A 20,577-nucleotide genomic window follows, 5' to 3' on the forward strand; every position below is an offset into this window, starting at 1 on the left:
CTTCCCGTTTTGCCCATTCTCTCTACTCTTCATCTGCGCCTTTCGCCTGTCTGCCCCGCAAGTTCCTCTGCAGCCTTTCGCAGGCGTGCTTCGTCGCATGTAGTTTAGGTTATTAAAACACTATATCCTCATGTTGATATAATGTTGTTATGCTCTATATACCAGCACAATGGTATAATGCTGCAACTGTGATGGTATACTATCATAATTCTATAGCTTGGGCACTACCATAATAGCACAGTGACACCATGGCATCACTGCAGTATTATGTGGGTCTTTTCCTGCTTTCCAGAGCCTGTGACGGAAAAGCGCGCCTCTTAGGCACAAACAAACACAATCTATCTATCGCACAAACATTGCATTATACAAAGGCCAAATCGGTGTTTGTGCACAAACACAGGCCAAACAACAATTAACCCAAAAAACAGAGTCAGCACTGATCTGTTTACATCTTCTTAATTGGAGCGAGCATATAAGAAGAAGCTTTTGGAAAAACATGAATAGCTTTATAACTCAACAGCAGACATCGAGAGAGCGCCCTCTTGGGATGAACTTCTATGGTGAACAAGAAAACGAGTCTTCCCCAGAGAATGAAAGACCCTTGCTGAGAAATGCTGTGCCCAGTTCTTCCAAACCTACAAGATCCCACAGATACCGCTTTTCTTTCGGGGAATATACGCAGAAAGACGGCTCTACGTGTGCGCGTTCGTGCATAGACATGGGGTTGGCTTTGGTTTTAGTTGCTGTTTTTTTGGGAGGCAGTTTCATTCTGTACTGCATGTACAACAAAATAAGCATTCTCAGCCTTTTCAGAATATTCCCAAAAAGCGAAATGAAAGAAGTTGCTTCTGGGAATGAAGCAGTCATACTGGATGTTACATCCAATGTCTCAGATGCTGTCAGTACGACCATAAGCAGTTCAGAAGTTACGCCCTATATGGAAAATATCACAGATCCCGGGGAAATTTACATGAATAGCACGCCAAAGGTTGGGAGTTCCTCACTGTGGACAGAATTCGGGTCTATAGAAGATTCTTACAATTCAACCAAAACCTCCACTATTCCCACGAATACTAGTGCTACAATGGAACTGTCCACTTCTGCAATAGAAGCTCTTAATACCACAACAACCACTACTTCTGCATTTGATGATGTAGATGTCTTAAGCACTCCTAGTACTACAATAGAAGCTCTTAATACAACGACTACTACCACAACTACAACAACGACTACAACAACTACTACTCCTGTTATACCTGCATTCGAAGATGTAGATGTTTTAAGCACTCCTACTACTACAATGGAAGATCTTAATACCACAACTACAACAACGACTACAACTACAACTCCTGTTATACCTGCATTTGATGATGTAGATGTTTTAAGCAATCCTAGTACTACAATGGAAGATCTTAATGCTACCACATCAACTACAACTACTACTACCCCCGCCACCCCTGCATTTGATGATGTAAATGTTTTAAGCACTCCTAGTACTACAACTGAAGCTCTTAATACTACCACATCAACTACTACCCCTGCATTCGAAGATGTGGATGCTGTAAACACGGAACTGTTTGTAGAATAGACTAGAAGGCATTCCAAGCACTAACACTTTCAATCTCTCTGTGTCCGGGATTAGAGTCGCCAAAGGCATCCATATAGGCATCACATGCACGAACCAAATCACGGGGCAGGCACTCTCTGGCTTCTGAAGGAAGCATTGAGCATGAATGCAACTTCTAGCATGGCATACAGGAATACGGGCATTCCGCTGTGTATGTGCTCTGAAACAGGATAATCTGCAAAAAAAGTGGTACCAAAAACAAAAAAAGGAAGACTTTTTTCCATTCGGATAACCCCCGTGAAGAAAGAGAAGATGCTTTCTTCAGAAAAGAAATAAAAAGAAACATGCTTTATGGAGAACACGCTGCAACACCACATACTTTCTTGCTTCTTTACGCCCGAATACCCCGAGAGCATGATGACCTGTTGTATGTATGCTGAAAGCATAGTTACTCGTGATTGGTTATTGTTGGGATGATGAATTGGCATTTCTTTGGACAGCACGTCATAAACAATGGCAGATTAAATACACAAGCATTTAAGCAGGTCGAAAAAGAACAAAGGACAATGTTTCACATGGCCACTTCCCGTATTACAACCACTCGCTCGAAGGAAAGCCCATATTAAGCCTGCATGAACAACGCCGGAAGAGTCATCTGAAAACTAGCACGATCTACGAGTGTTTCCCCGCCCATCTGCAAAATATTGAATGCTCCATTTATTCTTCTGCGAGTACAGCCGAGTGCTTTTTTTGGGCCAGCATTCACGGGTATTTAAGCCAGCTGGCGAAATAACTGATTCACGGCCTAAATTCTCACTCAGGAACTCAAGAATTTGCTCAAGGATAGTGCTGGACGCCATCGATGGCACTGGCGTGGAAATTGGGTCTACAGCCTCTTTGGGGCGACATAGCGTTGAAAATATGCATTCCATTGGAAAAAAGCAGTACGCAAAGAAGATGACAATTGCCCACAGAACCAGCATAAATCCCACTGAAGACCTTTAAAGCACAAGCCACTTTCAAGCCTGCAACCGATGAGTTTCCCTTATATTTGGCGGACCCTTCTATCGATAGAAGCCAGCGCCTCTTCAGTCGTCATTGACTTGCTGTTTTTTCTCCGGGCTTGCCTGTCTCGGAAACATACTCGATTGTTGCAGGAGTGCCCTGGAATTTGGTCTCCGCCGGAGACTTCGGAACAAGGTTATAAGTCATGGTTTCGCAGTTTTTCGGGTTTCCCATGCGTTTAAAAAGCTTCTTCTTATATCCCTTTACAGATCAAAGTGCTGGAAATAAATCATTTTTGATTGAAATATATTCTGATATTTCAGGGCTGGGATACTTTTTCATGCGGGAGAAAACACTTGCCAGAGTAGAGGGGGCTGGAACTGATCGTATGCAGGTATTTTCGTGATGCAAAAAGCATAGTTGAAGCCTGGACTCTCCCGCAGGCCACGATATAAAAAAGCCCGAAAATCATCTGAGGTCAAAATGCATGCACAGTTTTCGCTGTAGGAGAAATTCTCACGGGGGCACTCTATGCAACATCACGCACGAATATATAGTTTAAAGCCAAGCTCAAAAATACAAAAATAGGAAGATATTCTAGAAAATATATTTATTTCTCATGAAATTCATATTTTTCAATTCTCTGCTGCATTGCATGGAGAAACAGCAGAATTAGTTGAAAGTTGCCATCGAAGAGAACAACCAAGAATCAACTGGGGAAACATATTCGGGGTTTTCTGTGTGCCAGTAAAATACCAGCACGTGGCGAGATCAGGGCTGGGAAACTTTCAATTTGCTGCATAGAAATGCTTATGTTGTGCTGGGATTGCTTGCAGGTATCGGGGAAGGATACTTGTGTGCCAGGGCTTCTTCGTAGGCACTCCTGTGATTTTCTAGCGTAATCTTGCCTTTCATTGGGTCATCTGGCATCGACTTGTACTCATGCATATCCGGTAAACAGTCAGATGTTTTGTTTTTGCAGAAATCGCTTATCTTTTTTTCGAATTTTTTAGAGGCGGAAGCATACAGATCATGCAGCGATGAAATCGCATTACAAACACTGAGCATGCTATTCTTCACACTATAAACATCTACCTTATCCAGAGGTATGCCTTTCACTACTATGGAGGTCTGGTCTGTTCCCAAACGTGTTTTTAACATTTTCAGAAGATCCCTCAGCGCCTCCAAGTCTTCTTTCATGCTCTTTTTCGGAGATTCCCAAGCCATCTTTATGCCAACTTGCAATGCTCCGATCATATTCGCATCCATGTTCTTGTAACTTTCCCAGGTAAACTTCTGCTTCGTGAATATATTGTCATTGCTGAAGGTGCTGTTATTTAGGCTGCCCATGATGGAGAAGTTAAGCGCATTCACTTCTCTGGTCCCTGTCGATGCAGCCGAAATGCTGCCTTCTTTAACGTATTCCACATGTTTTTTGGACATTCCATTTATTCTCTCGGCAATATAGTCTATAAAAGCTAAAGAGTCGATCAGAGAGTACGCATCTGTTCTAAGCTGGACTGCTGCCAGCTTGTGCAAATCATCATCCGGGGTTTTCTCGTCCTCAAAGGCCTTCAAAGTCTGCTGGTACCTTGAAATTATCAGCTCCATCGTGTTGAATGTATTAAATTTCACGGCGTCATATACGAATGCAACTCCTCCAAGAAGCTTAACCTGCCAGGCGTTAATTAGATCGGGGTTATCGTGTTTTAGATAAAAACCATAGTATACCAGTTCACTTAGTGTTAAGTAGTAATTGGCAGACCAAAGGCAAGATTGCCGCCCGAAATAGAGGAATTTTTTCAGTTCATCATCCTTCCAAAGCCCACTCTTACGCTCGATAAAGTTCCTTTCTCCAATTATATTCGCGTAAATGTTTGTATAAGAAGGCTCTACGGTAGAACACGCGAATTTGGACATTTCCGCAGAATTCTCGTCAATTGGCTCTAAATTGTCAAAAATACAGTTTTTCTGGTATCCGGCAATGCCGTTTCGCATGGCTGCCCCGTCCAGGAGTTTGTACTTGATCTCTATTTCGGATGTTTCGTTTGCAACGAATTGCTCAGAGTCTATCTTTAAGTCCACTTTTGAAAGAGAATCGAATATGTGTTTTACAAAGCACGAAGCATTTCCGTGTTTGGTATCCTCATTTATGGTATATCTTCCATGCGGCCTTTCGTTTAAGAACAACATACAGTTTTGGCGCTCTGGATCTCCCCTCATGTTTGTGATTCGTTTTGTATTTGACTCATCGTTTACGGATGGCATGGGAGTTTGGCGCCCTGGATCTCCCCTTGTATCAAGCAATGCTTCTATTATACCGTCATTGGTTTTTCCCATGTGCCTCGTTAAGTCAAAGACTACAAAGGCTGACATAATCACGGCGATTATCAGAGTTATAAACCCGATTGGTATGCGTAAGTTCATGCTTTTCTATTTCCTTCTCTTTATATAGCCGTGTAGCTGATTAATGACTAGCGGTTCTTGTTTGGATGTATTGTAACAATACACTATTTGAACTATCCCGGAAAAATTGCTAGAGAATAATTTACTAATTTTCTGTTTATTTCTTCAGTGAAAAGTCGGTGATTCCTGCCTTCTGAGCACAAAGTGGCCAAGTTGTGCCTGGACTGTGCGGTCTAAGACTGTTCAAGATCATTCCAGGTTTTGAGAATGGCTTTACTTCGCACAATCCGAATGCACAGCATGGGATTAAACAAAGCTGCGCTGGTGCACTGGACTCTCCCGCAGCCCGTGCTCTGAAAAGGCCTGAAATTCATCCAGGCTCAAATGCATGCACAGTTTGCGCCGTAGGAGAAATTCTCACGGGGGAACTCTATGCAGCATCAAGCACGAATATATAGTTTAAAGCCAAGCTCAAAAATACAAAAATAAGAAGATATTCTAGAAAATATATTTATTTCTCATGAAATTCATATTTTTCAATTCTCTGCTGCTTTGCATGGGAAAACAGCAGAATCAGTTAAAAGTTGCCATCGAAGAGAACAGCCGGGAATCAACTGGGGATGCACGTTGTGCCTTTTCTGCGTGCCAGTAAAATACCAGCACGTGGGATCAGAAAACCTTCAATTTTCTGCATAGAAATGCTTATGATGTGCCGGGATTGCTTGCAGGTATCGGGGAAGAATCATTGTGTGCCAGGGCTTCTTCGTAGGCACTCCTGTGATTTTCTAGCGTAATCTTGCCTTTCATTGGGTCATCTGGCATCGACTTGTACTCATGCACATCCGGTAAACAGTCAGATGTTCCGTTTTTGCAGGAATCCATTATCTTATCTTCGAATTCGTTAGAAGCCAAACCATAGTTATGTTTCAGCAATGAAATCGCATTATAAACAGAGTCTACCCTATCCCACACATCATCATTACTTACCTTGTCCAGAGATATTCCTTTCACTACTATGGAGGTCTGGTCTGTTCCCAAACGTGTTTTTAACATTTTCAGAAGATCCCTCAGCGCCTCCAAGTCTTCTTTCATGCTCGGTATCGGAGATTCCCAAGCCGTATTTATCTTATTTCTTAATGCTTCGATCGCGTTCACATCCATGTTCTCGTAATCTGTCCAGGTAAACGTCTGCTTTGTGAATATATTGTCATTGCTGAAGGTGCTGTTATTTAGGCTGTCCATGATGGAGAAGTTAAGCGCATGCACTTCTCTGCTCCCTGCCACTGCAGCCGAAATGCTGCCTTCTTTAACAAATTCCGCATGTTCCTTGGACATTCCATTTATGCTCTCGATAATAGAGTCTAGAAGAATTAAAGAGTCGATCAGAGAGTATGCATCTGATCTAAGCTGGATTGCTGCTAGCTTTTGCAAATCATCTTTTTGGATCACATCATTCTTAAAAGCCCTCAACGTCTGCTGGTACCTTGAAATTATCAGCTCTATCGTGCTGAATGTGTTAAATTTCACGGCGTCATACACAAATGCAACTCCTCCAAGAAGCTGAATCCGCCGACAGTCTGTAATTATATCGCAATAGTTATTTCCATTTAAAACATTGTTTAAAAGGGCTTTTAGCGATGAGTAGTAATTGGCAGACCAAAGGCAAGACTGCCGCCCGAAATAGAGGACTTTTTTCAGACTCTCATCCTTCAAAAGCTCACTCTTGCGCTCGATGAAGTTCCTGTCTCCAATTATATTCGCATAGATGCTCGTATACGCTGGCTCTACGGTAGAACACGCAAATCTGGACATTTCCGCAGAATTCTCAATAATTGGGTCTACCTTGTCAAAAACACAGTTTTTCTTGTATCCGGCAAAGCCGTTTCGCACGCTTTTCCCGTTCAGGAGTTTGTACTTGATCTCTATTTCGGATGTTTCGTTTGCAACGAATTTCTCCGAGTGTATCTTTAATTCCACTTTTGAAAGAGGATCTAATATGTCTTCTACAAAGCACAAAGCGTTTCCGTGGACGGCATGCTTATTTATGTCATAAATTGGATTTTGCCCTTTGTTTAAGAACAACATGCAGTTTTCGCGCTCTGCATATACCCCCCTATTGAACAACATGTCTGTTGTAATGGCATGGTTTTCTTCCATGTGCCTCACTAAGTCAAAGACTACAAAGGCTGACATAAGCGCAGCGATTATCAGAGTTATAAACCAGATTGGTATGCGTAAGTTCATGCTTTTCTATTTCCTTCTCTTTATATAGTTTTGTAACTGATTAATGACTAGCAATTTTTGTTTGGATGCATTTTAATAACCCGGAAAAATTACTAGAGAATAATTTTCTAATTTTCTGTTTATTTCTGCGGTGAACAAAGAACTTAGCTTTCCCCACTAGTTTAAGAAACAGTGAAAAGTCGGTGATTTCTGCCTTCTGAGCACAAAGTGGCCAAGTTGTGCCTGGACTGTGCGGTCTAAGACTGTTCAAGATCATTCCAGGTTTTGAGAATGGCTGTACTTCGCACAATCCGAATGCACAGCGCGGGATTAAGCAAAGCTGCGGTGGTGCACTGGACTCTCTCGCAGCCCGTGCTCTGAAAAGGCCCGAAAATCATCCAGGCTCAAATGCATGCACAGTTTGCGCCGTAGGAGAAATTCTCACGGGGGAACTCTATGCAGCATCACGCACGAATATATAGTTTAAAGCCAAGCTCAAAAATACAAAAATAAGAAGATATTCTAGAAAATATATTTATTTCTCATGAAATTCATATTTTTCAATTCTCTGCTGCTTTGCATGGAGAAACAGCAGAATCAGTTAAAAGTTGCCATCGAAGAGAACATCCGGGAATCAGCTGGGGAAACATATTCAGGGTTTTCTGTGTGCCAGTAAAATATCAGCACGTGGCGAGATCAGGGCTGGGAAAACTTTCAATTTTCTGCATAAAAATGCTTATGATGTGCCGGGATTGCTTGCAGGTATCGGGGAAGAATCATTGTGTGCCAGGGCTTCTTCGTAGGCACTCCTGTGATTTTCTAGCGTAATCTTGCCTTTCATTGGGTCATCTGGCATAAACGTATACCCATACATATCCGCCAAACAGTCAGATGTTTTGTTTTTGCAGAAATCGCTTATCTTTTTTTCGAATTTTTTAGAGGCGGAAGCATACAGATCATGCAGCGATGAAATCATATGATCAATACTGACCATGCTATTCTTCACACTATCAGCATCTACCTTATCCAGAGGTATGCCTTTCACCAATATAAAGGTCTGATCTGTCCCCAAACGTGCTTTTAAAGATTTCTGAAGATCCTTTAGCGCCTCCAAGTCTTCTTTCATGCTCGTTATTGGGGATTTCCAAGCCGCGTTTATCTCATCATATGCTGCTTTGATCACATCCACACTCCTCTCGATGTAATTTAGCCATGTAAACGTCTGCTTTGTGAATATATTGTCTTTTCCGAAGGTGCTGTTATTTAGGCTGTCCATGATGGAGAAGTTAAGCGCATTCACTTCTCTGGTACCTGCCACTGCAGCCGAAATGCTGCCTTCTTTAACGAATTCCACGTGTTTTTTGGATATCGTTCTTATGCTCTCGGCAATATATTCTAGAAGCATTAAAGAGTCTATCAGAGAGTATGCATCTGATCTAAGCTGGACTGCTGCTAGCTTTTGCAAATCATCTTTTTGGATCACATCATTCTTAAAAGCCTTCAAAGTCTGCTGGTACCTTGAAATTATTACCTCTATCGTGCTGAATGTGTTAAATTTCACAGCGTCATACACAAATGCAACTCCTCCAAGAAGCTCAACCTGCCGACCGACTTTCATTCCAGGGCGATAGTTCTTTTCATCTAAAACCTTGCCTAAAAGGGTTTTTAGTGATGAGTAGTAATCTTTCGACCAAAGGCAAGACTGCCACCCGAAATAGAGGATTTTTTTCAGACTCTTATCCTTCAAAAGCTCACTTTTGCGCTCGACGAAGTTCCTGTCTCCAATTATATTCGCATAGAAGTTCGTATACGCCGGCTCTGAAGTAAAACACGCAAATCTGGACATTTCTACATAATTCTCGTCAATTGGCTCTAAATTGTCAAAAATACAGTCATTCTGGTATCCGGCAAAGTTGTTTCGCATACTTTCCCCGTCCAGAAGCTTGTATTTGATCTCTATTTCGGATGTTTCGTTTGCAACGAACTGCTCAGAGTATATCTTTAAGTCCACTTTTGAAAGGGGATCGAGTATGTCTTTTACAAAGCACGAAGCATTTCCGTGTTTGGTATCCTCATTTATGGCGTACTTTATATTTGCTGGCCCTTCGTTTAAGAATGACATGCAGTTTTGGCTCGCTGGACCACCCCCCATGCTTGTGGTTCGTTTTGTATTTGACTCATCATTTGCGAATGGCATGGAATATTGGCGCTTTACAACTTCCTCCCTATTGAGTAATACCTCTATTATATCGGTGTTGTTTGTTTTCATGTGCCTCGTTAAGTCAAAGAATACACAAGCTGACATAAGCACGGCGAATATCATGGTTATAAACCCGATTGGTATGCGTAAGTTCATGCATTTCTGTTTTCTTCTCTTTATATAGTCGTGTAACTGATTAATGACTAGCGGTTCTTGTTTGGATGTATTGTAAAAATACACTATTTAAACTATTCGGGAAAAATTGCCAGAGAATAATTTACTAATTTTCTGTTTATTTCTTTAGTGAAAAGTCCGTGATTTCTGCCTTCTAAGCACAAAGTGGCCAAGTTATCCTGGACTGTGCGGTCTAAGACTGTTCAAGATCATCCAAGGTTCTGGGAAAACCTGAATTTGCCGCATTCTCAAATGAAGCATCCGCAGTTGCCGCATCCATGAATGAAACATCGGTAGTTGCCGCATCCATGAATGAAGCATCGGTAGTTGTCGCATCCATATTCCACTCACTTGTGGATGGAATGGCTGTACTGTTTAGTTTTTCGCCTTCTATCGTGTTTATGCCTAGAATTTCAAAAATGCCCACTTTTTTGTATATGCTAGCTACAACAAGGCTTAAAAGTATAAAATTCGCAATACACATCGCTATTACAAAGATTTTGCACCATCTTGAGTTCCACAATCTGGCCAAGCAAGAGGGTTTTTCCATCTTTCGGAGCCTTTGATTAAGGTGGTACAGGGTGTTTTCAATTACATCAAATCTTCTATTGGTGTTCTCGCAGATGTGTGAATTTTCGGCAGCTGATGAGTTCCCATTGTTTGTATCGATTCTGTATAATTCAGGAGAGTCTGTATAGTAGTGCATCTTACAGCTTCACACATTTAGAATTCTTATATAGACCATGCGATCAGGCCAAACAGATGGTCCTCGTGTTTGGGAAATTTGTTTCTCTAAGTTTAGTGTTTGTTATCTGGGACAAACAGATCGCTTTGTGTACTAAACACTGCTTTCGAGTTGTCGTATGTGTTGTTCGGGCTGAAAAACTGGCAGCTCTTGATGCATTCAGGCTGTTCATTCTCCCCATGAATTTTCACAAAAAACGCGTTCCCTTTGAAGGATACTTTCAAAGTGTATTTCTACTGTGTTTTTCTCTTTATTTTAAAAAGCCCACACAAAGAGACTTAAAAAATCCTTCCAAAGAGAAAAAAGAAAAAGAAAAAAGTCCACAGATTTTCCAGGATAGTTATACCTTCATTTATTTCCTAGTCAGACCTCAGCTCAAACTCGCTCCGTGTGATGCCCTCCTTCCGTATGATGTACACCTCCAAAGCATCCCCCGTCTTTACATCCGTTTCAGCCACGCTATTAAACACATCCTTCACCAAAGAAACGACCTCTTCTTGGCTGCACTTGTGATTCTTTCCCTCCTCGCAGTGCCAGTTGTTTCGGGAGATCCACGAGTCCAGCATAGGCTGCAGCATAGAAGTGCCGGATCCATTGCATCGGCAAAGCGTCTCTTGGTACGACCCCACAGGATCGTAGGAGTACACTTTCGGCTCATTTTTCCCGTTCATTCCCACAAGGCAGCAGTACGTGTACTTCGGGAAGAATCTGTGCCTGTACAGGAGAACGTGCAGAACAGCAGCTGCTTGCTCTATGTCCATTTTTCTGTTGAACTTGAACTGGTACGTATTCACTTCGTAGGAAAGCTCTTTGTATATGTAGATGGAGTCTGCATAGAACCCGGCAGTGCTTAGAATGAGCCTTCCGTCAATGCAGAACGTCTTTGTAGAGCGCCTTGTGTTGATGTTGTACTCTGAAGAGTGCCTCGTGTCAGATGCGACAATGCAAAAGTCGCTCCCTGAAATGGAGAGGCTGGTTCCTGAGTTGTTCCCGTATAAACTGTCAGAGCCCCCGCATTGTATCCCTATATGGGCACTTCCCTGTGCTTCTTCTGTCTGCATGCAAAATAAAACAGAAAGAAAATAAATAGGAAGCTGCACGGTGGGAAAATATCGCGATTTCACGAAAAATGCAAAGTTTATCCCTATGAAAAGATACGTGCAATGCTTAAGCAGCATCCCCGGATATTTCTCTTCTTTTTTTCGGGGACTGTGGAGGGATATTTATTCGCATTTATTTTTGTTTATTATGAACGAAAGAAAGTTTGAGGTGACTTTGGAGAAGCAGTTGGAGCTTTTCAGAACGGCAACTGAGTGGTCTGACTTGGTAGCGTATCTGACCGGTTTAGAGGGCATCCTCCGTGCAAATAAGTACAGCAAAATACCGAAAGCACACCTTCTTTACAGGAGGCTCAGCCAGTGCCTGAATCCTGCCCTGCCTGCGGGAGTCCACATGAAAGCTCTGGGGGTATACCGAATATTCATCCCGAAGCTCCCAAAAGAGACTCTTGCAGAGGATGTTGACATTCTTCTTTTGGGCCTGTTCAGCTTCTACTCGCACTGCAGCATTACGACAATTCCCTCGTATTTGGACCTTTTGAAGCTGATTATTACCATTCTGGGGAATGCAAGCGCGAAAATCGCGAAAAACCTTATTTTGGGGGTTATTATGGGGCTAGAAGAGAAAAACACAGAGCAGTTCAGCATAACCATGGAGATTATTGCAGCGCTGAACAAGTGTGTGGGGCAGGACTTGCTTATTAAAAGCGTCTGGGAGGTCATGGGGCACTCTGTGGAGCTGGTTCCTGGGTGTCTCGCATACGTTGAGAGCGCAGACATCGGGTTTAGCTCTGTAAAGTCGCACGAAGATGTCGTTACGCGGGGGTTTACAACGGCCCTGCACTCGAAGGAAACGGTAGTCCTGAGAAAGGCGTTTGATATACTGATGGCGTACTCAAACGACGGATATGCGGGCCTTTCAGAGATTTTCAGGTTTGTTTTGAAATTGCTCCTGAAAAAGGAAATATCGTTGGTGAAGCGAGTGCAGGCGGCGATTTCCTTCCTTGTGAGTGGCCCAGAGGGCTTTGAAAAGATCATCGCTTCGTTGGAGGAGATATTCCACGAGTCGCCACAGGTCTATTTTAAGGTGCTGATGGCGCTTAGGCAGAACGTGCAGGAAGCACCTGAAATCCTGAAAAGAAGCCTTGTCTTTATCCTTTCAAATCTCACGGAAAGCTCCCTCGAGGGTGCAAAGCAATTTTTGCAAGTTGTAGACAAAAGAATTTTCTGGACGCTTTTTGTCGAAAACTTCAACCGAAATTTGGTGAATTCCGGGATTGCGCATGGGCTTGTGGACGAGACCAGCCGCACAGTGGAGCTTCCGGCGATTCTTTTGCAGGCCCTGAAAAGGGGCATGCTTCCGTACGAGTGGAACGAATTCGTGAGCTTTAACGAGAGCGTTTATTTGGAGGTTTGCGCCATACTGGGGGAAAAAAGAGGCGACATTGAGGCTCTGCAGGTGTTTTTGTACTTCCTGAGTCTGCCCGTTGAAGAGCACCTGGCTGACCTGCGGAAAGGCGGAATATGCGTTATTTTGGAGAGAATTGAGAGTATCTGGGAGGGAAATCCGCCCGAAGAGGTCCATGAAAGGATCGTTTCCGTCCTGGAAAGGGTTCAGGCACCGATCGGGCTTTCAGAGGCAGCCTTCCAGAAGGCGTTTTCCAGCGCAAAGGCGCACTTTCGGGTATTCTGGAAGTACGACCGGCTTTTTCAAGGACGCCTCCAGGAAATGCTGCTCCAGGACATTGTCTACGTGCAGGGCAAAGTCCGGAAGGGCGTCGACAATTCGAAGGAGCTTGGAGAGGCGCTGGACCTGGTAAATTCCAACGGAAAATCCGAAATCAGCGGACACTTTTCTGCATTTTTAATCTCCTTTTGCAACTCCAACAGCTTCGTAATCCGGAAAAAAGCCCGAACTTTCTGCAAGAAGAATCTTCCGCACCTGAAAATTCTGAAAACCGTTTTTGAGCACCTGAACAACCCGCTGGAAAGAGATTTCCAGCGAAAAGGCACGTGCCTTTTGGTGGACTGCGACTACAACCGAGTCCTGTTCGGCCTGCAAACCCTGAAGGGCGTTCTCCTGCACTCAGAGGGCGCTTTCTCGCGCCTGCTCTCCCCGGAAATAAACTTGGAAAAAAGCCTGCAGAGAGAAACAGAGAGCATTTTTGACCTGGTAGACTTTTATTTTGAAGCAAAGCCTTCAGGAAAAGACTCTCCGGGCAGAGACTCTGCCCCAGGGGAAAACAGCACGAGAGTTCTCACGTGCCTGGCGGTGCTTCTTTTCGTGTACTCGACAGGCACGTACTCCTGGGCAGACCCTGAAAACCAGATGAAATCCCACGAGAGCGAAATCATCTCTCGATCGATCGAACTCCTGAAGAAAGTCCTAGTAAAAGTCTCCCAAAAGGGAAAACTTGTCCCCAAAAGGACTTTTATAACGGCAATCCTGAAAAATGCAGGGACCGAGAAATCCTTCCAGGATGCGCTGGATATTGTTCCTGCGCACACAGCAGAAGAACATCACACGACACTTTCCGACATATACGAAAGTTCCCCCGAAATGCGGAAAGTTCTTCTTCGCTACGCAATTTCATCCCGGGGAAAGGCCCTTCTGTTTATCCTCCTGCAGAAAATGGCGAGTATTTCCGAAAAGTGCTCCGAAGAGCTGCAAAACATCGAGTATGTGCTGCAGGAGACGCTGGGAGTCCCCGCGGAAGGAGCCCCCGGCAGGACAAAAGAGAGCATCCTCACAGACCAGGAAACATTCGCTTTCCTCGTCTTTCTGGTGAGTCTGATCGCATGCAACGAGAAAGCAGCACAGACCCTGCAGAAACACGGCATTTACGTGCACGAAAAGTACCCAAACCATCTGGTAGAGGCTATTTTGCACGTCTACACCCTCTCCGGGTCGATAAAAGCAGTCGATTTCATCCCCCCGGAGGCACAAGAGCCAGTTTTTGCTGCCGTTTTAAGACTCTCTCCCCCGGACATTTCCCCACAGTATCGACTCCTCCGCGCCTGGACCAACTACCTCGCCCCAGCCCGTGCCTTCGAAGGATCCCACGTTTTTGATGGAATTTCCGCCGTTATTTCCCAACTGAAAATCAGACAAAAAAACACGGAAATCCTCCGGTTTCTCGCAGACTTTGTCCAAACACTCCAGTCCCGCGACGTTTTTGCCACTTTCGTGCAAAAAATATTCGAAAGTTACGTCTTTTTCTCAGTGAAGCTCGGCCTCCGGAAGATCGAGGAAAAGCCAGAAAAGCGCCCAGAACTCCTCGAACTCCTGGAAACGCTCGAATCCTTCATCTCCGAAACTCTGCGCCGTGGCATCACCCTCGACCTGCACGGAATCTGGACCACCCTCCTTTTCCCGTGCTATAAACTGCCAAATCGTGATCCGATACCTGAAAAAGCCCTGAAAATCACAAAAGATTTCGCAGACATCGCAGAGAACAAGCAGTGGCGAAAGGACTTCTACGAGCACCTGCAATCAGACAGATTCTTCAAAGACTCCCCGGAAAATCTCCAGGTAAAACTCGACATCCTCGCAAAAGTCCCAGACACGGAGAAACTCGCAGACTTCCTCGCAAGGTCCAACTCCACCGGATTCTTCATGCGAGACGACATCCAAATACGGGCTGCCCTCATAAAAAGAGTCCGCTGCATGGTCCAGGCAGGACCCTTCTCCGAGTACGTGGAAAGTTCCCCCGGCCTCTTCGCCCTGATCAGCGAAATGTTTTCCGTCGTAAACCTCTCAAAGCCCCTCCTCTCCGAACTATTCGGCCTTTGCAGCGCCCTAAGCGTGAAAATGCCTGCAAATACGCTCGTGAATATGTGGCCAATTTCCGTGAGCGAAGCCGTGGGAGCCCTCTCCGCAGAACCTGCAGGGGCGAACCTGGCAGCTGCCTTCTCCGCAATAAAGTTCCTGAATGTAGTAAGCTCCCTCGACTTCCCGGAGGTAATCGAGTTCCGATGGTACGTGGAAAATCTCACTCCCCCAGCCTCTTCCCCGCCCTCTCCCGCAGAAAAACGCACTCCCTTCCCCGTGGAAAACTGCGAACTCTCCGAGAGCGTCCTCTCCCACGCAATAACTTCCGTGAGCAGGCACCATCAAGCACAAAAGCACGCAACGGAGTCATGTCGTGAGTCTCTTTTTGAGCTCCTGAAAAACGATCTTCTCGAACCTGAAGAGAGCCCTGTGAAAGTCCAATAAAAATTTCTTTTATTTCTTCGGCACTTCCCCCCTGGGCTTCATCGTAGGGAAGAAAATGACGTCTCGAATGCTCTGGGCTCCTGCTAGCATCATGACAAGACGATCTATGCCTATTCCCCAGCCTCCTGCAGGGGGCATTCCGTACTCCAAGGCCGTGCAAAAGTCCTCGTCAATCTCCTGGGCTTCATCATCCCCTGCACTTTTATCGCTTGCCTGCTGGTTGAATCTCCTCCTCTGGTCGAAGGGATCATTTAACTCCGTATATGCATTGCAGACTTCCTTTCCAAGGATGAAAAGTTCGAATCTTTCCGTGAGATTTCTCCTGGTTCTGTGCTCCTTCGCGAGGGGGGACATGATCTTCGGGTGGTTCATGAGGAAAGTCGGATCAGTGCACTCACTCTCCAGGAAGTGCCCGATGAGCTTATCCAGGAGTCTGCTGGCTGTTCTTGGGGAGCTGCACTTTACCTCCTTCTCCCTGCAGAGTCTATCGAGGAGTTTCTGTCCTTCTGGAGTCTCGAGGACGTCTGGGGAAATTTCTTCTCCGAGTTTTCTGGAGAGTTCCTGGAGGATGTCGACTCTCTTGAAGGGGGCAGTGAAGTCTATGCGGACTCTTTTCTTGTTCTTTCCGGGGCATGCTTCCTCGATGCTTTTCAGGTCGACTCCTCCCTCGTGGGATGTTTTTCCAATTTGCGACTCTTCATCTACGTAGTACTCTATAACGGTCTTTCCGAAGATGCTTTCCACCATTCCGCTGATCATTTCCTCTGTCATTTCCAGGACGTCATTATAGTCTGCGTATGCCATGTAGAACTCGCACGTGGTGAATTCTGGGTTGTGGGTTGCGTCCATTCCCTCGTTTCTGAACTGTTTCCCGATTTCGTAGACTCTTGGGAGGCCTCCCACGAGGAGGGTTTTCAGGTGGAGCTCTGGGGAGATTCTCATCGTAAGGTCCATGCTCATTTCGTTGAGGGTTGTTTTGAAGGGCTTCGCAGCAGCTCCTCCTGGGATGATGTGCATCATTGGGGTTTCTACCTCCATGAAATTTTTTCCGTTGAGATATTTCCTAATATGGAAAATTACCTGATTTCTGATTTTAAAAGTTTTCAGGGTACTTTTATTCGTGACAAGATCCAGGTATCTCTGCCTGTACCTGGCCTCAGTCTCCTTCAGGCCGTAGTGCTCCGTTGGGAACGTGTGGAGACACGGGGCAAGGACTTGGACGGAGCTTGCGAGGACGCTGAGCTCTCCCTTCTTGCTGAACCCGATCTCTCCGGAGGCTCCGAGAATGTCTCCTCGGAAAAGGTCCTTCAACTTTTCCCTGGAAATAACCTGTATAGAAGCACTCTCAGACTCTATTTTTATGAACGAGATCTTCCCAATTGTTCTAACGGCAAGGACTCGGCCTGCTGTTCTCACGGGGCCCAGGGCGAGAGACTCTGCGGAATTCTCCGGCGTAATTTTCTGGTCTCGCACGTACTGCAGTATCTCTGCGATTTGGTGGGTTTCCTTAAAGTCGTACGGGTAGATGTTTTCTCCTGCACTGACTTTGCTCTCGATGAGCCTGTATCGTGACTCTTCTTTCATTTTCGCAAGGGTAAAAAATATTTTACTTTTATTCTTTTCAGATGGAAATTACAGGATACGCGTTCTGGAAATCTGCTATTTTAGTTCAGTTTGGCTTTTGTCTGTTGGGCTTATCTTCTGGTTGTTCGGGTTGTTCGTCTGAAAATATATATTTTTTTTATTTTTCTCCCTGCAGAAATGACGAAGGGAACGACCAGCTTTGGAAGAAGAAATAAGAGAAATCACATTCAGTGCATCCGGTGCGGGAATGAGTCGTACCACAAACAGAAGAATGAGTGTGCCAGTTGCGCATATCCGGAGAGAAGATGGAGAAACCCCGGATCTATCAAGGCCAAGGGCAGGCGAGCAGAAGGCACTGGGCGAATGCGGCACTTGAAGAAGTACGTGCGAATCAACATGAAGAAGTCAATTGCCAACAACCGCTGCTAATAAAGAGATGGAATAACCCGAATAATCAGAGCGTATCTTATGGCATATTTCAGTTAAGGATGGTTTTTATGATATAACAGTAAGTGCTATACTGTTATAACAGTTATAAGTGTTACTTCTGTTATGTTGTTGTTGTTGTTATAAGTGTTACTTCTGTTATGTTATTGTTATAAGTTTTGTGTTGTTATACTGTTATATGTATCTTATTAATATTTTCTTAGTATTTTACTGTTTTACTGTTAATGTTATAAGTGTTGCTTCTGTTATGTTATTCTGTTATACTGTTGTTATATGTATCTTATTAATATTTTCTTAGTATTTTACTGTTTTACTATTATGTTGTTGTTATAAGTGTTGCTTCTGGTATAGTTATAAGTGTTGCTTCTGTTATAGTATATGTTTTGTTGTTGTCTTGTTTTTATACGTATCTTGCTCGAATACTAGTATATTCCTGCTGTTTTTTTGTTTTTTATTCTTAAAACTCTTTTGCTACTGTTTTATATTTCTACCATAAAACCATCATATTCACTAGTATACTATGCTCTACCATAATAACATCGTGTCAATGCTATAATACCAACACATTGATACTATAATACTATGTACTGCCCCCGTTACAACACTATCATACTCACTATATTGATATATTCTTCCTATTTATTCCTCTCTTGCAATACCTCGTCTTTTTGTGGCTGTTTTTTTTCTTTTTTCCTTCGCTACTTCTCGTGCAAACTTTCAGAGTGCTTTTTTATGCTTTTATTTTCGCAAAAATATGCAGGAGACGCGAGCATATGCAGCACCCACAGATAACAAAAAGTCGCGAATTGAAAATAGAAAAGTCTCAAAGGACGCCCTAGAACTGAAGACTCTCCCCCCGCAGGAAAGGATGACTAGTGACATAAACAAGTCCATCGCCCTTAGAAATATCCTCGTCCTGTGCACCTCCGAGAAAGTGAATATCACGAAGCTATTTGCTTTTCTGAAGGAAAAAGAGTCTTACGACGTAAACATATACTTCAGAGAGTGCATCCACATAATCCCGGACAAGGACTCAGATATCTTTGTATTTAGATACGGAGTCTGCGTCTTTTGGGGAGTCTCTGAGCCCGTGAGAGACTCCATTCTCGCACAGCAGAAGTTCTTCGAGGAAAATTCCTACGGGAAGGAGCGCGTTGAAAGGGAGGACTTTCGGTATGGGATTGTCAAGGAAGGTTCTTCTATCGTGAACGATGTGATCTATCTGGACAATGAGTCGCTGTACAATAAAATGATCATTTCAAATGCACTCGCTCAAAGCATAAAACTAGACGTATTCGAGGGATACGCAGAGAGAACGATCGAAAGCATCCGGGAAATTCCGAATGAAATTTTCAGGCGGGGACGCACGAATAGGAGCCAGGCCGAGATAATGAAGCTCACAGGACTCCTTCACAAGCTGAAATTTAGCCTGAATTTATCGACTAATATTCTGGATACGCCAGAGATCCTGTGGTACTATCCGAACTATACGTCCTTGTACGAGAGCTTCAAGCTCTACTTGGAGCTGAAAAGTCGCACGGAAATCATCAACCAAAAGTGCGATGTCATGCAGGAAGTGCTTACGCTCTCCTTTGGGTACATAAATGCACGGAGTGCAGATGTCTTGGAGAAAGTCATCATTCTTTTGCTCGTTGTGGAGATAGGGATTGGCCTGTTTTCTCTCCTCATGAAGTAGATGGAAGAAGGTAGATGCTACTTCGCAGGGGCACAGTGAAGGGGCACCATCAAGAGATAGTGCCCTGAACTCTTGCTATAATAAAACGTATTTCTCATAGAGTGCAATATACACATAGTTATATCTATACATATAACTGTCTTATACTTATACTATGGAATATTTTTATACATATAACCATATACCTATTCTATTATATTCTACATATGACTATTCTACTTATAACTATATTCTACTATATTCTATAACTATATACATATAAATATATTCTACTATAATTTATCCTATACTTATACCTATATTCTACTATATCCTATAACTATATACATATAACTATCCTATAACTACATTCTACATATAATTATCCTATACTTATTCTATAACTATATCCTATAACTATACTTATAACTATCCTATAACTATATACCTATAGCTATACCTATTGCCTATACGTATGCAATACAAGCATATTATGGTGAAATACAGTGAAGTTCGCACCCCCACAAAATGAACTGGAAAAACTCGCTTTTATTTTCATTACAGTAAAAGGAAAAAAAACCCATGACAATGTTTCAAAGGTGCACAGAAGCTCAAGAGACATGGGTGTAACTGCTGATATGTGATTGGATTTTACCTTCTTGGCGTGATGCCGTATTGTTCTACTGATTGTAGTATGTACTCTTTAGACGCTGGCTCGACTTATATGTATCGGCTCTTCTACCGCATTATCGTTCAGGGACCGTTATAATCTGTCTGTGTGACTGTGGGTTAGGATAAGATCGACTAACTCCGTGTGCCGAGTATTGGCTATTGAAGCATGTGTGCTTATGCGGTATAACGATAACTTGGTGGTCGTTGAGTAATAGTCTGTCAATGTTCCCTGTATTCCGGGAAATGACGATGTTGTACCTATGGGTTTACCCTCGCTTTCTTGCTCTATCCTGAGTTAAAAATTCCTGCTTTCCCCTGCCGCGTAGGACTTAAGAGGTGATGTGTACTCGGGCAAATGTACACTGAGTGGAGTATTCGCGCTAGATCTGCGCTTTGTATGTTGTTATTTTGAATCTGATGCTTTTGACTATTTTCTGTTTATATGTGTACTTGTATGGATATCTTTTCTCTGTTCTGTGGTGCTAGTTTCTGATGTCTTGATTTGTCCGTGGTGTAGTCTGGTTATTCTTCCTTCTTTATGTGAGCTCTTCTGTCTAATTGTCGACTAGTAAATTTACATTTTCCCATATCTCTTGAACTCCTGT

General features: G+C 43.6%; 10 protein-coding genes across 10 annotated transcripts; 4 read left to right on the forward strand and 6 right to left on the reverse strand.

Moving 5' to 3' along the window:
- Positions 1-496: 496 nt before the first annotated feature.
- Positions 497-1,588, forward strand: NEMAJ01_0197 (uncharacterized protein; the record flags this gene model as incomplete). The annotated part of the gene is made up of 1 exon (XM_047914035.1): positions 497-1,588. One exon carries the CDS (start codon positions 497-499, stop codon positions 1,586-1,588), a length of 1,092 nt encoding a protein of 363 aa, XP_047769992.1.
- A 1,794-nt stretch (positions 1,589-3,382) lies between these two features.
- Positions 3,383-4,999, reverse strand: NEMAJ01_0198 (uncharacterized protein; the record flags this gene model as incomplete). Its single annotated transcript, XM_047914036.1, has 1 exon — positions 3,383-4,999. The coding sequence occupies one exon, from the start codon at positions 4,997-4,999 to the stop codon at positions 3,383-3,385; it is 1,617 nt and encodes a 538-aa protein (XP_047769993.1).
- A 681-nt stretch (positions 5,000-5,680) lies between these two features.
- On the reverse strand, positions 5,681-7,222 carry NEMAJ01_0199 (uncharacterized protein; the record flags this gene model as incomplete). The annotated part of the gene is made up of 1 exon (XM_047914037.1): positions 5,681-7,222. One exon carries the CDS (start codon positions 7,220-7,222, stop codon positions 5,681-5,683), a length of 1,542 nt encoding a protein of 513 aa, XP_047769994.1.
- A 715-nt stretch (positions 7,223-7,937) lies between these two features.
- On the reverse strand, positions 7,938-9,557 carry NEMAJ01_0200 (uncharacterized protein; the record flags this gene model as incomplete). The annotated part of the gene is made up of 1 exon (XM_047914038.1): positions 7,938-9,557. The coding sequence occupies one exon, from the start codon at positions 9,555-9,557 to the stop codon at positions 7,938-7,940; it is 1,620 nt and encodes a 539-aa protein (XP_047769995.1).
- Positions 9,558-9,768: 211 nt separating this feature from the next.
- On the reverse strand, positions 9,769-10,281 carry NEMAJ01_0201 (uncharacterized protein; the record flags this gene model as incomplete). Its single annotated transcript, XM_047914039.1, has 1 exon — positions 9,769-10,281. One exon carries the CDS (start codon positions 10,279-10,281, stop codon positions 9,769-9,771), a length of 513 nt encoding a protein of 170 aa, XP_047769996.1.
- A 398-nt stretch (positions 10,282-10,679) lies between these two features.
- Positions 10,680-11,381, reverse strand: NEMAJ01_0202 (20S proteasome subunit beta 6; the record flags this gene model as incomplete). The annotated part of the gene is made up of 1 exon (XM_047914040.1): positions 10,680-11,381. The coding sequence occupies one exon, from the start codon at positions 11,379-11,381 to the stop codon at positions 10,680-10,682; it is 702 nt and encodes a 233-aa protein (XP_047769997.1).
- Positions 11,382-11,568: 187 nt separating this feature from the next.
- Positions 11,569-15,594, forward strand: NEMAJ01_0203 (uncharacterized protein; the record flags this gene model as incomplete). The annotated part of the gene is made up of 1 exon (XM_047914041.1): positions 11,569-15,594. One exon carries the CDS (start codon positions 11,569-11,571, stop codon positions 15,592-15,594), a length of 4,026 nt encoding a protein of 1,341 aa, XP_047769998.1.
- Positions 15,595-15,603: 9 nt separating this feature from the next.
- Positions 15,604-17,178, reverse strand: NEMAJ01_0204 (lysyl-tRNA synthetase, class II; the record flags this gene model as incomplete). Its single annotated transcript, XM_047914042.1, has 1 exon — positions 15,604-17,178. The coding sequence occupies one exon, from the start codon at positions 17,176-17,178 to the stop codon at positions 15,604-15,606; it is 1,575 nt and encodes a 524-aa protein (XP_047769999.1).
- Positions 17,179-17,355: 177 nt separating this feature from the next.
- On the forward strand, positions 17,356-17,607 carry NEMAJ01_0012 (large subunit ribosomal protein L37e; the record flags this gene model as incomplete). The annotated part of the gene is made up of 1 exon (XM_047913850.1): positions 17,356-17,607. The coding sequence occupies one exon, from the start codon at positions 17,356-17,358 to the stop codon at positions 17,605-17,607; it is 252 nt and encodes an 83-aa protein (XP_047769807.1).
- A 772-nt stretch (positions 17,608-18,379) lies between these two features.
- Positions 18,380-19,321, forward strand: NEMAJ01_0205 (uncharacterized protein; the record flags this gene model as incomplete). Its single annotated transcript, XM_047914043.1, has 1 exon — positions 18,380-19,321. One exon carries the CDS (start codon positions 18,380-18,382, stop codon positions 19,319-19,321), a length of 942 nt encoding a protein of 313 aa, XP_047770000.1.
- Between the last annotated feature and the right edge of the window lie 1,256 nt (positions 19,322-20,577).

Source organism: Nematocida major (genome assembly GCF_021653875.1).
Source record: "Nematocida major strain JUm2507 chromosome Unknown 2424, whole genome shotgun sequence".
Classification (NCBI taxonomy): Eukaryota; Fungi; Microsporidia; genus Nematocida; species Nematocida major.